Genomic DNA, 17,532 nt, shown 5'->3' with positions numbered 1-17,532 from the left:
AGAGAGAGAGAGAGAGAGAGAGAGAGAGAGAGATATGTTCTCCCTATTTTAAAAGAGCAAGATCAGCATCCCCAAAAGTCTCAACTTTAAATATTCCAAAAAGATGGTAAATTGAGAAATCAAAACCAACTAAAATTTAATTATAATCAAGAAGATTTGATGGACTAAATCCCTAAAATGTTTTTTAACTGAAGCAGCATTATTTTACAGAGCTGAAAAGCACAAGTGAAACATCCTGTTATGGTCTTTTCTCATTAAGCTCCACTGAACTATCACCCGTGAATGCTGGATATTAGTACGCGTCATGAAAATCTGCAGCACGTTTGACAGATTGAACTTTGAAGAACCTGCTAAAACGCTAAACTGATGCCACTCACCGATCCCATTCACACTCGCCAGATACAGATCTCAGTTAATTGCATTATTGCACAGTCCATCAATATTTTGCTTATAAAGAAGGTCGAAGAACAACAAGCTTCCAGTGGTGACGGACACGATTGAATTACTCTCAGTATGAACCACGAAAGCATTTTAAGCTCACTGTTTTGGCCTTATTTTCAATTTGTATGCCTGCAGCTCCATTGGATACAGCACAAGTCCCTCATTAGTTATGTCTCGCAGTTGCTTTCTGTGTGCTTCCTCAATGTTCCCTACCTTGTCAGTGTCATCATGCAATAGATTGAGAGAGGTCCCTCTTGCTTCCAAGATGGAAAGATCTTTAAATATAGAGAAGAGATCAAACAACCCAGCTGCTAATGTCGAACATCCAAAGCCTCCCCTCTTGCAATAAGATGCATCCCAGCCCCTCTTCTGCAGAATAAGTAAGAATCTTGGATCTTCGGTTGATGCATGGAACTTCAATGGACGAGGGACCTTGAAATTAACAATATGGACATCACATGGCAAGGAAGATGATAGTGGAGAGAAAGATTTTGGAGGTGAATGCACTGATATCTCTTCTGTTTTCTTGCTCACAAATGCATGCATTGGATAGTTCAAGTGAGAACCAACCCGATGAGAGAGCAGGGATGGAATCAAGGGATGCAGACCTGTCAAGTTATTTGTCGAAGTAGAAACATTGGTTTCTATTAGAAGGTGAAGCAGCACGTTCATTGGGCGGTTATCCATCACACCTTGACCAAGACCCCTATCATCATCACGTGTTAATCGTCTGTCCAGCATGATCTCAAGCCAGCCACTTTGAAGGTTTGCCACACCTAATGATTGGCGAGAATGGACAGAAAACCGCCGACCCTCCATGTTCTGCAGGAAGGCAAGTGAGGGCATTGGATAGTAATTTCCCTGCAGTGGGATCTTATCATAAGTTTCCCTTCTGCTCATCTGGAAACCATTTAGATCTGAATAAAAGATCCTTTTGTTTTCGATGTCTGTCTTAAATCTAGCAATCAGTTCCCTGTCATTGAAGTTGGAGTCAAGAAGCTCAACATGATATTCCTTCTCTATTAGAAATCCCTGAACTGTATCCTCCCCATGATATATACGAGTACTATGTGAAATAGGAGTTTTCTCCCATGACACCCTGGGGTAAGAATAAACTTCCTGCATGAGAGGGCCTTCTGAAACTATCAACCATCCACCCGCCTGAACAATAGGTTGAGCTTCGCCTGTAGGCTTGAACAGATATGCCCCACTTCCCATGCTAGAATACATATCAATTTCTTCCCCAACAGCTGTTACAGTATCATCTTTATGACTAGTGACTTTCTGCAAAAGGCCATGCTTGGTATCAAATGTTAGAGTATGCAAGTGGTTCTGAACCTCTACAACGTCCCCTACCAGTTTTGAACATGTGTAAGGAACAGGGCAAGACAAAGGCTTTGAGCCACCAAGTACTTTCACTTTTGAATGTCTTGGTTTCTCACATCCTACATACCCATTAGCGATATAATACGACTGTAAAGCCAACGGGGGCACAGAAGCCCTCCAGAAAACACGATGCCTCCCAGTGAATAACTCATCCTTTTCATGCTGTAACTCAGGAGCAATTTGACTTCTTACAAAGGTCCAATTTGATGACAAAACACATACATCTGGCTTCGTAACAACCACCATCACAATTTCTTCTCTTGTTTGCTCTAGAGGATTGAAGAACACAACTGTTTGCACGCTTCCATCGGGGACTTCAATGATACGGTGCATAGGTTGAACATTGTACTTTGATCTCACCTGCTCTGACTCAAACTGAGGTAACTGAGTTTGCTCAGACTTCTCATTGTATGTCTTGTCATGATGGACATTGAGCAATATTTCTGCGGACCTAGCCATGAAAATCTGCAGGTCATGTAAGGAAGTATGCATTCGAAGTCCATAATCCTCAACTACATGATCTTTTGCAGTGCCTGTGACACCATCATGGTGCTGAAAAAGTGCTAAATTCCTCCTTGCTGCTGTCAACTTGTTGGAGAAATTGATGGGATACTTGGCACATGAATATCTCTGACAGTAACCCAGCACCAAGGCAGACATAATTTCAGATGCCCGTAGGGTTTCCTCTAGTACGCGATCAACAGCCTTGAAGAATGGCCTTGAAACATAATACCCACTCCAATAATCCTTTTGCCTGTCAGCATAGGTAAAAAAATCACCTGATAGTGAAGGGAAACCTTCAAGATCCTTGGAACCCAGCTCCCCAGCCCGAGAAAAATTTATCCTTTCCGTCTCTGCACGCAATGTTTGAAAATAGTCTTCCAGTGTGCCAAATTTTGCCTCAGCATTTAGAGATGGATTTGAGTTGATATAATCAAATAGCTGTTGGTAGTTTCTAAACTGAGCTTCTGCTTCATCAACACTGACATACCTAAAATCATCCCCAAGAGGTACAAGAAGGGTGTTTGTTCTATAGAGAGTAGACTTTTTCCTATACTGGTCTAACAACTTCAAGGCTCTTTCCTGAACATTGTTTGGATTAGTCTCAACTGGATTTTGACCCCATGGACAGAATTCATAACCAAAACCGCTCATGCGAGCAAAATCAAACTGACAACAGATAGCTGGTTCTGGTCCACAAGTATGTGGTATATCATAAGAATAAAAAGGCATCATATGGACAAATATATCTGTTGTTTCATCCGCATCCCACCCTTGCCGCCATAAAAATTCCAGATTCTGATGCAGTGCAAGTTCCTTTTTCACCTCATAGTGAGTCCTCTGGATAAGCATGTTCTCAAAACCCATACAGTGAAGCAGATAGGCCATTGTAGCAGAGTAACCAAATGGATCAATAGACCAAGAATTCTTAGGAACAACCCCGATGGTATCAGCTAACCACGTATTGCCTTCCATCATCTAAAACATACAGCTTACGGATGTCAATGTGGCTTCACCCCAACATTATGCATTACAATCAGTTGTGCATATAAGATGATAAGCTAAATGGCTGAAAATCCTATATACTCTTAACATGACACTTAAGAGGCAAAAAAGACAAGCATTTCTGCAAGTAGCCACACACACACACACACACACACACACACACACACACACATATATATATATATATATATATATATATATATATATATAGATAGATAGATAGATAGATAGATAGATAGTGAAAGTCGGTGATTAGGAGCCTACAGGCCCAATGCCTAGCCCATGGCATTTCAATGCCCTAGACCTAAAGGGCCCAAAAATGCTGACTAGTCCCCACCCAAGCCGTCTAGGCACCAACTAGTCCTCGCCACACACTTGTCCCTTTTCTTTTTACTCTCTCTCTCTCTTTCTCTTTCTCTCTCTCTCTCTCTCTCTCTCTATATATATATATATATATATATATATATATATATATATTTTAACAGTTTTAAGTTAACACTACGTGTATGTGTGTGCATTTATGTATTTATATATATAATATAGATAAAAATGAACTTGATTAGGGTTAACTGAATCTACTTTTGGATAGAAATGGACCTCAGTGTGGTTCACTTCACCTAACACAAAGGAAGTTGTGTCCAAGTGTCACACCCACCTGGGTGCGGGTGCGACGAGGGTGCGATGCCCTCTTAGAAGAGTCCGTGTGACATAGATGGTTACATAGAAAAAACATAATCCAGGTGTCGTTTCCTAGTAAACAGACCATGTCAAAGACATCTGCAGCACCAAATTTGCAAAAAAGAACACCCCGGAAGTGCCCTGTCCGTACGCACTTCACACCCACACCTAGTAAACAGACCATGTAAAAGACATCTGCAGCACCAAATTTGCAAAAGAGAACACCCCGGAAGTGCCCTGTGTGTACGCATTTCACACCCAAGCTCGTCCATATATATATATATATATATATATATATATATATATATATATATAGTGTGTGTGTGTGTGTGTGGAGTCACCACAATTGCTTCAGAAATGTAACAAGTGCACATGGGCATAAGATACAAACTCACTCAACACCAAGCATGGTTTAGTAAGTAACTTTAGGCAGTGAAAGGAATCTGGAAGCAGTAAATGCTGAAAACTGGAAAGAAAAACCCAATTGCTTATTTCAGTGTTGATCTAGAAAACATGGGCTAGCTTTCTTAATTATGGTTTCATTTCCTAATCATTCCTAGCATAGCATGAAAAAAACAGAAAAAAAATTCCATAATTTTCATGCAGCTAGTGTTCAGGTGAGCCTTTTTAATATTTCCCAAATTTGTTGAGTTCTAGCAGATCCTTCTGAAGCGGAATGACATTTAGTATGTTACACAGCTAATATCCACTTATTTATTACAAACAACATAGTTTGATCAACACACAAGTAAAAAGCATATAGCCAAGCAATACAAAAACAATTACTGGTTTCATTCCTAGAAACCAACAGAACCTTCTACAAATGCTAGAATATGGGCTATACCATTCGTCTAATTGATAATGGACAAAGAGTTCATCAAGCAATCATCTGATCTGGCCTACAAGGTTATCTACATTATGTAATAGTATAAGCCTGAATAAAGTAGCACACACCACCTATTGCAAGAACCAAAGCCTTTTTACAGGATGAAAATTGTAGGTTGGGCATAACTAGAATTTCTTCATTTGCTTATGCGTGCAGACTTCTTACTCCTTATAGCTCTCTCTGATGTTGACTACCTGGTGATCTTTTGACATATACTGCCAGATTTCTAGATATTACATTTTCACCATGGCTGACTCATTGTTGAAGTTGCCATAGGCAATGTACAATTGTTTGTTCCAGGGTTATCTTTTTATTAAAGTAATAGATTATATTCCAGTGTCATTATCTCACAGGATAACCCTCTTATGCTCTTATGCATGATTCATGTTATATTTAATTCATGCTCTCGTGCATGATACATGACACATTCAACTATGCTTTGATACAAGATACATGTCATAATTTATTCATTACAAATTCATATTCATGATACATTCATTGTATACATTACCGGCTCTCATGCAATCATTTGCATAAACATACAATTTAGCCATGCATTCACATCATTACGTTACATTCATTTCAATCATGCATATGCACAAAAATCATGTCAAGCATGATCTCTTGAACCACAACAAAAGAACACTTCTATTCTCATACATTCAAATTATGCTCAGCATGAACTCCAAACTTCAATCATTTTTTTACGCGATGCTTTTGCATTATATTCATTTACCACAGGCATTTACCTGATTTTAATATTCAATTTCAATCTATCGCACAAAAGTTTAAATTCTCCAAAGAAATTTATCAACCAAATCTTTCTGGTAAGTAGTTGAAAGCATATCTCTCCCCACCATCAAGTATGACTATGAACTGCACACTGCCCTTAAAAAAGGGTCGATGATAAAGTTTCATGACCTTGACTTTTAGTGAAGAGTGTTTTTTCCACAAGTCCAGAGTGGCATGGCAAAACAAACATAATAGCAGTTTAGCACGTATAGGTACATCACCTGAGAAGATATTGAAGGCCAAAAGCTTCAAACATGCTTCAAAAGAAAGACCATGTTGCAGATATTTGAAAGATATCTTCAGTTACTAGGCATTGGAATCTACCATCCCATTCAAATTTTTCTATACACAAAAATGAAACCCATTCGGATAATTCCACTACACATGAATGAATCATTTATTCATAAACCTGAATCAAATGGCATATACAATATATAAGGAGAATGTATCATCCCAATATGGGGATATAGTAGGCGTTTGTCAATCACTTTGTGTTGACTATATTCAAAGTTGATGAGAATCACTTGTCTAAGGTAAGCCAATAAATCACATGTTCTAAGCCTCTCTCTCTTAATTATAGGGAAAAAAATGAATGACTAAGGAATAAAGACTAAAGAAAGCAAACAATAACCGGACAAAAATGAAAGATTGGCAATTTGATGCAGGACCCACAACTAAACACCTCCACCTCATGCGACACATGAAATGAGAGGCTCTAAGTCAGTAAATGACACAACAATAATTCCTTATGTAATTAATAAAAACACCATTAACTTAAGATAAAATAATAGCATAACTCAATTAAATTGGCTCACTTATTCTATGCAGCACAGACGTAGAAGCTGGTGGAAAGTTAACAGTATGCATAAACCACGCAAACCAACAACAAGTGAACAGATAATGGGGCATTGGACATATGAATATACAGTAAAACACTGATAGTAAAAAGTACTGGCACTTCATGGACACATCATCATAATGACATGGTTTTTCAAAAAACCAAGGATTTCAATGTTCCGTAAACTAAGCAAAATTGTTTTGTTTTTCATGGTTACTTGCATCTCATGGAAAGGCAAGTGTTGCATGCAATAAGCATACACAGGCTAGAATTCAGAAAGGAAAAATACTAAGAAAACCGACAGGTTTGTTGTTCAAGTGTATTCACTCTGAGCTACAGTAATTGCTGGATAAAATGAAGAGATATAAATTAAGGCAGATAGCAAGCAACACTAAATATGAATAAAAAAAACAAACAAAAGAGAATAAGCTGCTATGCATACCTGCTCTATAATAGCAAAATAGTGTGAGTTCGCCTGCAAACAGAAAATGTTCCATTTGTCATTGTTAGAGAACCATTTTTACAGATAGATAAAACTGGAAATAGTGAAATCTAAAGTTGCATGTTACAGAGTCCAAGCACTCCAAACCCCACATCTCTCCAACCACTCCACCCCACCCCCCAAATCACTCATCACTCATCAGAAAGTGTGACCTTCTTGACTTTAGAGGCAGTTTGTAGCATCAACTTTAAAAGGAAAGTAGCAGATGGGCAGGAAAGGAGAAAAAACATTAAATCCAGCTAGTTGCTGACAAAGTACAGTATCAATATGATGTTTTTATATAGTAATTTTTGAAGAACACTTAAAACATTGAACCTAGAAAATCAGCTTATCACCAAAACTTGTCATCTCATCATAATTTACATTATCTACGTTTTCTTTACTATTTCGTTTAGTTTTTGTCAAGGCAAAGTACACCATGGACTTGTACAGTTAAGTTCTGACAATTTTCTTAGTTTTTTTATGGCATTTGCCAAGTCTGAACTCCACATTCTCTGTGCTTGCAGTAACAAACTAGTGTTTCCCACATGTTTCAGAAACAGTTTCCCAGGAAACGCATTTCCGGTAACCCTGATCAAGACAGTAATTGCATTAGGAAGCATCTCCTCATTATGCATGTGCTATAACTGACAGGTTACTGGTGATTATTGCAGCCTGTCATGGTTTCTCAGTAACAGCATGGAGACTTTGAATGTGCACACCAAGTGTTTATTGGTATGACTGGAATAATAGCTATGGTCATCTGTAACAAACATTAAACTCTGATTTGTTGGAATTGGAAAGATATCAGGCTGATTGTGTCCATGTTGACTTGGAGAAGAATAAAGATGGCGAACCAGCAATTCAAGAAATTATTAAGTCTTCCAACTGTGTTTTACATTCTCGACCAGAGCAGCTTCATTTTTTTATGTTGATCATCTAATTCGCACCACAGAGAAATTCTCAAAAAGGAACTACCACTCATGTATGAGTCAATTTATTCAGATATCTGTAACAGGGAATGCTGAAAAAGATGGATTCCATCACAAAAGCAAACTGGTTGACATGAACATTCAAAATATGCAGGACGTGGTAAACAAATCATACACCTAAGAAATCAGCATGTTACATCAGGATGAGACTGTGCATTGAAATAGACTCTAGTCTTACTAAAATATGCCAAAATCAAGAATTTGAGAAAAGGGAGGCAAGTGATAGAATGTTAAAAAACTGGGTAGACAACAAAATTACCTTGGAACTAGAAGTACCCTTTGTAGAACAGAAACCCAATATCAAACTTTTAAAACTAATTAATATAAGAGAATTTGCAAGGTTAACATGATAGCAATATTCATGATCAACCGATAATCTTATTAATATATCCTTTGTGGATTTTTATCAAAAGATTTCTGTGTGTGTCTCTGTGTGTGTGTGTGTGTGTGTGAGAGAGAGAGAGAGAGAGAGAGAGAGAGAGAGAGAGAGTCTGGTGCATAGCTTTAGAATAACACTGCTCCAAATGTGAAGACTGATTAAAATGCAATACGAACAAAAATTACAAAAGATGTTCCTTCACAAATGAAGAAGTGATGTAAAGTGGTGACAACCTTAGTTCAGTACCCACTAATTTGTGAAATTTCTCAAACGAGATTGAGTTTTGATATTTCAACCTCTCAATCACGGAAACAGTAAATTTGGTGGATTTCAAAATGATATAGGCAAACACTCACTCACAGTTGTGAATCATGCCGCAAGTACTATCTCATATAACATGCATCAATGTCCTTATCCCCTAAATCTATATCCTCAGCTACATTAAACAAACACAAGGAAGGCACGGAAGAATTCAACATTCAGTAACTTACCTCGTCATTCATCACCCAGCCGCCTCCAACGATCTCCAACTGCCCATTCTTTACTAAATTGACAAGATCTTGTCTCTTTGAATCAGAAGCATCCCTCCACCATCTCTCCAGATATGACATCTCTTCCCATATGAATTTTCGCCGAGCATCCTGCCATTTCCAACTTCATAGATAAAAAAAATTCTTTCCTAAGAATTCCCAATTTAACCAAAAAAAAAACCTCCCACTTTAGAGAAAAGCAACGCATAGACACAACACTGCAAAAATCAACTCAAAGTCCCCAATTAAACCGAACTGCACCATATTGGCGACAAAAACAAACAATACAAAACTCAAAGCGAACCATAAAAAATCAGGATTCCCACAAAAAAATTGGAGCAAACCAATCTCCTAAATGGCCCATTTTATCAAACCATCCACAAAAAAAAAAGACTCCCCACAAAAATTGGAACCACAAGGCCATGACTTAACCAATCAATTTCATCTAATTCATCAACAAAACGAATAAAAAACGCTGTCTTCACAATCAAGAAGAAGAAAAAAATATCAAAAAGGCCATTGCAGAAGCTAAAAATTTGGTGTTACCTTTGAGAGAGACTCAACAATGGTATCCAAGATATGCCGAGATTGGCGCAAATAGTACTCTTCCACGGTGAGCTTCCATCCCGGATCGTTATGCGAGTGCGGCACGACGAAAATCTTCAGCTTTTCGTCGTCCCATTCGTCTCCCTTATACTTCACCACCCACCCTTGCTTCCAAGGCCCTCCATCAACATCCAGGAACTCAATCTTGTCATAGAGAGCCTTGGTGCTGATGTCTACGGGAGAAAACGTGTAATTGGAGGAGATGGGTCTCCGAGAGAACGACTTCTTGGGCCTGAAAAGAGATGGGTGGGAGGGGTTTCGAGGTTTGGAGGACAGGGGATTCGGGATTCCGTACTTGATGACCACCCCAACGAAGAAGACGAGGGAGATGAAGAGTCCGAGTGAGAAGATATTGGTTAGGAGGAGATCGCTCAGTCGGTTCCTTCTCCGTTTGTTGGGTTTCGATTTGAGCTTCGAGTATGGGAGGGTCTGAGCACCACGCCTTCCCCCCATGTAGAGAGAGAGAGAGAGAGAGAGAGAGAGTTCAATTCATTTCATGGTGAAATGGCACAAAGATCAGAAGACAGCTTGTCTATCGAGAGAGAGAGAGAGCTCAATTCATGGTTAAAGGGCACAAAGATGAAAGGTCGTCACCTTTTCCTTACAAAGTCTTGTGTGAGAGGGGCCCTTATCCCCCAAAAAAACTGTAATATTTTTATTTTTTATATTTTTTTTCATTTCTAACTCTTTCTAATATATATATCAGGTTTTAAGATGGTTGAAAAGTCAAATCTCAAAAAAACACAATTTTACCTTGAAAAACTAAGATCCAAACGGTCGATTCTTACTATTTTCACCATGCTGAACACATCCATGAGATCTGATATGGTCAAAATATCTTCACTCATATGAGTTTTTCTCAAAAGAAAAGAAAAATTCCTCCATACGAGTTCTAAGTAAAGAATTCTTTACCCGCGACGCTAGCAAATGCTATCTCACATTACTATTATATTTTCTTGCAGGTTATGTCATAAAGATACGTGGACGCGAAGACACCAAATGACTTTCAAGTTCAAGTTTAAATTTTTTTCAAAAATGAAACATGCGCATACATAAATTTAAATGCTTAATCAATCAAAATTATAGTTTGATATTCTAATATTTAAATTATTTTATCAAAATACTACTAAAAAGTAATAAAAATAATTTTAATAGTATTTTGATAAAATAATTTTAATATTAGAATATCAAACTATAATTTTTATTGATTAAAAATTTAAATGTATGTATGCAAGTTGTGTCACAATGAAATTGACAGCACAAAATATACATTCAGGACTTGTCATTTTGGACTCGTGTCCCTAGTGACATGAAAGGTTTTATGTGGCCATTAATTTCATTGTGACACAACTTACAGACTGTATACTTTGTACTGTCAATTGTACTTGCTATCTAAGGTGGAAAGCCATAATAACCTTGTAATTCAAATCACGATTTTTCAAAAAAAAAAATTTGTATTGCAAAAAGAAAGAATTACGTACAACTTTTGTTTACTACAAAGCAATGATGCATCTTTACAAATTTTCTATTGCCGGATTCGATCCTGGGCCTTCAGCTTGACACAGGATCCGGCTTACCACATGGGATACCACCTGGGTGGTATGGGTTATCACTGTTATTTTCTTGGGAGCATTAGAAAAGGATAATGCTTTTTCAGTTAAATAATACATTTGCATATTCTTTTTATTAAAGTTATTGTTTAAATTTTTTACATTTTTTAAAGCTTAACTGTGTTTGGAATCAGAGGCAATATCAAAACTAATCACTGTTTAGAGCAGAAAGAAAAGCTACACAGATCAATAGTGTAAAGAACTCATTTTTGGGGTTGAAGGTAAGATTTTTGTTAAGGTCTCTTCAACCAAAAGTGTTTTTCGTTTTAAAAGAAAAACTAAGCCCTAGATTCGTATGTTCTTTCAAGATTCTGATCTCAATATACTCAAATACATAATGTATTTCACATGTCAATACTAAAAAAATACATTTATGACCCTTCTTAAACACAAAGATATCGGCATCAGATAAGACATAATTTTGAAAGAAAAACCAATAAAAATCGTGAAACATCAAAAACAGGTACTTAGATCAAAGGTCATATCATCCCGATAACATAAAAAGCGAAGACCCTCATCTCCAAGGCTTATGCTAGGCTTCAGTTTATGCAAGACGGTAGCCCCCCAACTGCCCATCTGACAACCAAGGGCTACTCAAACTGCACTAAGGGCTTGTTTGGATTCTCGGCACTGGGATGAGCATTTATGCATTTGGTGGTCCCGAGGTAAAATCTTGATCAAACTACCTTGGTGGTCATGTTTGGAATCTTGGCGCTGAGATGAGTGTTTATGCATTTGAGATGGGAAGTGAGCTCCTTTGTATTTACACTAAATCAGGATTTGGCAGCTGCCACTTCTTCAAATGCATAAAGTCCATAAACGCCCATCCCAGCTACAGATTCCAAACAGACCAACATCTTTGGGGTATGTAATTGTTATTGTAATTATCCAATTACTACAAAATTTTCTGTGTAAAAGGTGGGGGTGATGGTGAATTGGGTTGTCATTTCTTTCACTATTGCTCGAGGCTCAGGCTCCGGTCAAGCAGACTAGGTCACTATACCATGTAAAAGCCAACAAGCCTGATTGACTTAGAGGGATGTCAATTTCATTTTAAAACCCATACAATTCGGTTCAAATATATGTAACAAATATCAGCAATACTTCAAAAATATCAAGATGTGATGTTTTGAAAAGCCATTATATCGGTAAAAGCAGTAACATTTTTGAAGGGCTTCCTGTTTTAGAAAATCATTTTTGTATCAAGGCTTCTCATCTTTTCTATAACCAGGAAAACCAGGTCATTTACTCTTAAGCAATGTTGCCAAAGTCAGTCTGAATAGGCTGATTCAAATAGAATAGGCCCTTAGCCGATTCAAAACAAGTATCGATTCGACACCCCCCCTCCCTCCAAATCGAATGAGTTGTGATGCTACTTTATGAATGTTGTTTATATTGACATCTATTATTTTGTTATTTTGTTAATTTTTTAAAAAATTTGTTGGTTTTTTTTTTTGTATTTTCTGAATCTTTTGAATGTTTCACTAGGTAAATCAGTTTCATAAAAACCAAATAATTGAATCAAATCATTTTTTAATCAGAACTGAGCAGTTAGAACTTCTGTCTCAAGCTCGCGACGAGACCTAGATCCAATCCAGTGGAGAATGAGAAGAACACCCTTTCTGAGATGCTTTGGTTGTTACATACTTTTCCTGATGGCATAATATGACTCACTCCTTGTGTCCGGCATGACCTAAAGGAAGGGCAATAATAGAGAGAGCTTTTGACGACTAAATACTCTTGGGTTTAGAAGACTTGATGATTTATCCAATAGAATGGTTCAATTACATGTTGCTGCTTTGACTATTCTGGCTAGTCCTATTGCTCCACTCTAACGACTGGTATAAAGCTTCATTTTGGGATGACCAGAAACCTTTTTAGGTCTTCTGAATCAACAATGACTTGTGGAATTACAATTACATTTGATTGCCTCCTTGATTCACACCTCTGAAGTCTTACTTTGGGTCTCATCCATAATATTTATATTGTTATTAATTCTCTAGGAACAAGGTATAGATAACAAGATTCTTATTCTCTTCTAGGTGTTCTTCACTGGTAAATTGCAATTCACCCGTGTCCAAGTAGTATTGGATGGTGTGGCCAAGGATGATGCATTGTTTGGTGTTATGTCCTATAGTTAGGATTTTATGGTGTCCCTTCCTTTTACTGTAAGAGGATTAGGCACCTCATGTAGTCTGACTATGGTCTGCTTTAAGCAAGTAATCAATTATTTTTGTCATCGATTACTGGAATCGGCTGAATCTCCTTTCTTGACTCTAGTTGGGATTCCATGTTGAGTTTGATTGCCCTTGCTTCTGGCCGCTTTGTTGTCGGGGCTGATTGTGATTTTGAGATGCGCTCGATTGGCTCTTACCTTTGTTGGGCTGCCTCAGATTGAATGTATTGACCTGGTTTTCATGGTCGTGCTTTTTGGATACAGAATCATGGTTTCTTCTAATTTTAAACTCTTTTCAAGTTACCTTTCATCCAGTGCTTATCAAGTTCAGTGTCATACATCTGAGTAACCGAGAGTCTTGGCAGGTGCTCATTAAAGTTGTCATGTATTATGTTGATGACGTGAGACTTTTTTATAGGAACTTTCATTTCATTTTATGGTAATCCTTCCTCCATCGATTTATAAAGTTCTAAGCATCCTCATCCTTCTTTTGCTTTAGGTTGTAGAGATAGATGATAGTGGAAAATGTTGGCGTAATCCCTGCAAAAACAACAATGACAGGGAGCGTACCTGAATTCGCCATAGCTCGTGTAGGAAGTTCGGCGTTCTCCTCAGCCGGTCGACGCCCACAATGAGCCCAAGCCTTAGGTCGACGGTGAGCAGGACCCTTTTCGCAGCGTCCGAATGCGGAGCAGAATTTTGGCAGGGAAATGCTACGAACCCTCATCATTTTCGCAGCCTCCTAACCCTTTATATAATGGGGGAATAAGGCAGTTACGTGAATGTGGTCTTTCCACATTCACGTAACTCCCACCCACTAACCCCATTATTTGGCCACTAATGTGACCCACTAAAGACTGTCAAACTGGGTCAGACTGTGGGTTGGACCCTTAACCCATAATGTCCAACATTCTCCCACTTGACCCATTGACACCAAAAGTGCACTAAATCGAGGTGTATACTGTTATCTCGATTTAATTCTTCATGTGGGTTCACATGTCACCCTTTATCACAAGGATGAATCGTATGAGTCAAAGATATGAACACCCCTATATGAAATGTCATATTTCTTTGTACTACGCTACAATTCACCTTCAGTGCTTAGGCATGTAAAAAAATTACCTTTATGAATAGGTTGGTCTCTTACCTATTCTATTGGTCCTTTAATATTGTTATTTTGCTATTCTCTCTAACCTATATGATAGATTCTTTATGCAAAATCAACAATAACACAAAACCTTAGAGAATCAAAACATAAACACAAATGTGATCACATAATGTATTGTCATACATCAGAAGGAATAAAAAAGACCCATCCCCTTTACATGTTGGGAATACAATCCCGGTGTTAGCCCTTTGGTAAGGGGATCCGCAGTCATTTCCTTCGTCCCAATTGTATCAATACATACCAGATGATTTTCAGTCCTTTCTTTAACAACAAAATATTTTAACTCCATGTGTCGACACGATGTTGAGCTCTTGTTGTTATTTGAAAATGACACAGTTGTTTCATTGTCACAAAAGATCTTTAGTGGTCTCTCAATAGAGTCTACTATACCAAGACCCATAATGAAGTTCCTTATCCAAATGACCTGTGACGAAGTCTCGTATAGAGCAATAAATTCCACCTCCATGGTATGAGCAGCAGTGGTAGACTGCTTTCCACTTCTCCATGAGACAGCACCACCCGCTAGAAGGAAAATGTATTTTCTACTGTCAATACACCCTTCTAAGTCCGCATCAGAGTATCCAACGACCTCTAGGTGGTCAACTTTCCTGTAGATCAACATATAGTCTTTTGTTCCTTGTAAATAGTGCATGACCTTCTTCGCTGCCTTCCAGTGCGCAATGCCTGGATTTGACTGATATCTACCAAGCATTCCCACAGCAAATGCTATATCAGGTCGAGTGCAGGTCTGCGCGTACTGTAAACTCCCAACTGCCGAAGCATATGGGGCAACATCCATCTGAGCCTTCGCAATATCATCATGAGGACAGTCCTTTAAGCTCAATTTATCCCCTTTCACTATAGGTGCCGAACTAGGAGAACAATTCTCCATTCCATATCTTTTAAGAACCTTAAGGATATAGGATTTCTGAGATAGGCCAAGGACACCCTTAGTTCTGTTACGTCAGATCTCGATTCCAAGGACATAAGTGGCCTCACCCATGTCTTTCATATCGAAATGAGAGGAAAGAAAGTCTTTTGTTTCATGTAAAAAACTCAAATCATTAGTTGCAAGAAGAATATCGTCAACATATAAAACCAAAATTATGAACTTACTCCCACTAGTCTTAATGTAAATACATTGATCAACAATGTTTTTAGTGAACCCAAAGTTCATAATTACCTGATTGAACTTCTTATACCACTGGCGGGAGGCCTATTTAAGTCCATAAATTGACTTATTCAATTTGCAAACTAAGTTATTCGAAACCAGGAGGTTGTTGCATGTATACCTCCTCATCCTGATCCCCATTCAGGAAGACAGTTTTCATATCCATCTGATGCAGCTCTAAATCAAAATGAGCTACGAGGGCCATGATTATCCTCAATGATTCCTTAGTTGAGACAGGAGAAAAAGTCTCATTATAATCAATGTCCTTTATTTGTGTGAAACCTTTTGCAACAAGCCTAGCCTTGTACCTTTCCACATGACCTTTAGAGTATGTTTTGGTTTTATAAACTCATTTACAACCAACAGGTCTAACTCCATCAGGTCGAGGTACAAGATCCCACACTTGGTTCTTTGCCATAGAGTCAAGCTCTTCTTTCATGGCATTAATCCAATGTGTTGATCTTTCACTTTCAATAGCTTCTGCAAATGTGAAGGGATCTTCATCAATGTCTATGAAATCATTTGACTCTTGTAAATACACCACATAGTCTGGATGGATAGCAGATTTCCTAATTCTAGTAGACCTCCATACAGGTGCTATAGGTGGTTCAAAATGAGCCTCTGTATCCTGTTGTTGTTGTATATTTTCATCAACAACAGGATCTAGTTGGGATTGATGCTCATTGACTGGACTTTCTCTTACATTACTCAAAGGAACAATGATAGAGAAAATTGGGTCTTTATCCTTAGCAGGTGTGAAACCTGAATCCTGCATTTCCTCAAAATCAATATTTTGAGACACATCTATCCCAACAAAACCATTTTCAAGAAATCTTGCTTTATCTGTTTCCACTATCTGTGGTGTATGAGATGAACAATAAAACCTAAAGCCTTTCGATCTTTCTGGATAACCAATGAAGAAAACACTAGTTGTCCTAGGATCAAAAGCTTTTATATGTAGGTTATACAATTTAGCTTTTGCTGGACATCCCCATATGTGCATATATGATAAAGAAGGTTTTCTACCTGTCCATAACTCGTAAGGAGTCTTTTGAACAGCCTTCGTAGAAACCTTATTCAGAATATGCATTGCAGTCCTAAGAGCTTCACCCCACAAAGTCAAAAGAAGGTTTGAGTGATTCAACATTGCTCAAACCATTTCTTTAAGCGTATTGTTTCTCCTTTTAGCTACATCATTTTGGTAAGCACTACCAGACATGGTATACTGAGACACAATGCCTTCCTCTTTTAGAAACCACGCTAATGGACCTTCCTTTTGTCCCATCTCAGTGAAACGACCATAATATTCGCCACCTCTATCAAACCTCACAACCTTAATAACTTTACCGGTTTGTTTCTCTACTTCTTTCTTGAAGTCCTTAAAAACCTGAAAGACCTCTATTTTTTCAGATAATAAGTAGAGATACATATACCGTGAGTAATCGTCTATAAAGGTGACAAAATATTTTTCACCTGTATAACACGGTGAAAAAGGGTCGCAGACATCCGTATGCACTATTTTTAATTTTCTATTGCTGCGTTTGACATCTTTTTTATATGTGTTAGATTGCTTAGCCTTTTATGTAGTCAACACATGGCTCTATATTCGTAAAATCAAGGGATCCAAGGATTCCCTCTTTCACGAGTCTTTGGACTCTCTCTTTCGAGATATGTCCTAACCTCCGATGCCAAAGCAAATAGGATTGATCATCCTTTAGGCCACGTTTATTGTCAATCATTGTGTTCTCAATGGAGTGAGATTCCCGAATTTGGAATTTAGAATTTGGTTTTTAATCGATACAAATCATCACACATATATGCAGAACCTATATTCATTGAATTTTTCATAACAATAAGTTCAGATTTTTCAAATTTAAAAGCAAAACCAAACT

General features: G+C 37.9%; 1 protein-coding gene across 1 annotated transcript; it reads right to left on the bottom strand.

Annotated features, from left to right (window-relative positions):
- Positions 1–68: 68 nt before the first annotated feature.
- Positions 69–10,120, bottom strand: LOC149812835 (alpha-mannosidase 2-like). The gene is made up of 4 exons (XM_089992396.1): positions 9,456–10,120; positions 8,871–9,020; positions 6,970–7,002; positions 69–3,306 (listed from the first exon to the last, which is right to left on the bottom strand). Exons 1-4 carry the CDS (start codon positions 9,966–9,968, stop codon positions 538–540), a joined length of 3,465 nt encoding a protein of 1,154 aa, XP_089848522.1. The 5' UTR covers positions 9,969–10,120; the 3' UTR covers positions 69–537.
- Between the last annotated feature and the right edge of the window lie 7,412 nt (positions 10,121–17,532).

Source organism: Nuphar pumila, chromosome 16, assembly GCF_984573655.1.
Source record: "Nuphar pumila chromosome 16, dmNupPumi1.hap1.1, whole genome shotgun sequence".
Taxonomy (NCBI): Eukaryota; Viridiplantae; Streptophyta; class Magnoliopsida; order Nymphaeales; family Nymphaeaceae; genus Nuphar; species Nuphar pumila.
The sequence above is the reverse complement of the archived record's forward strand: the minus strand, read 5'-3'. Positions and strand labels throughout refer to the sequence as shown.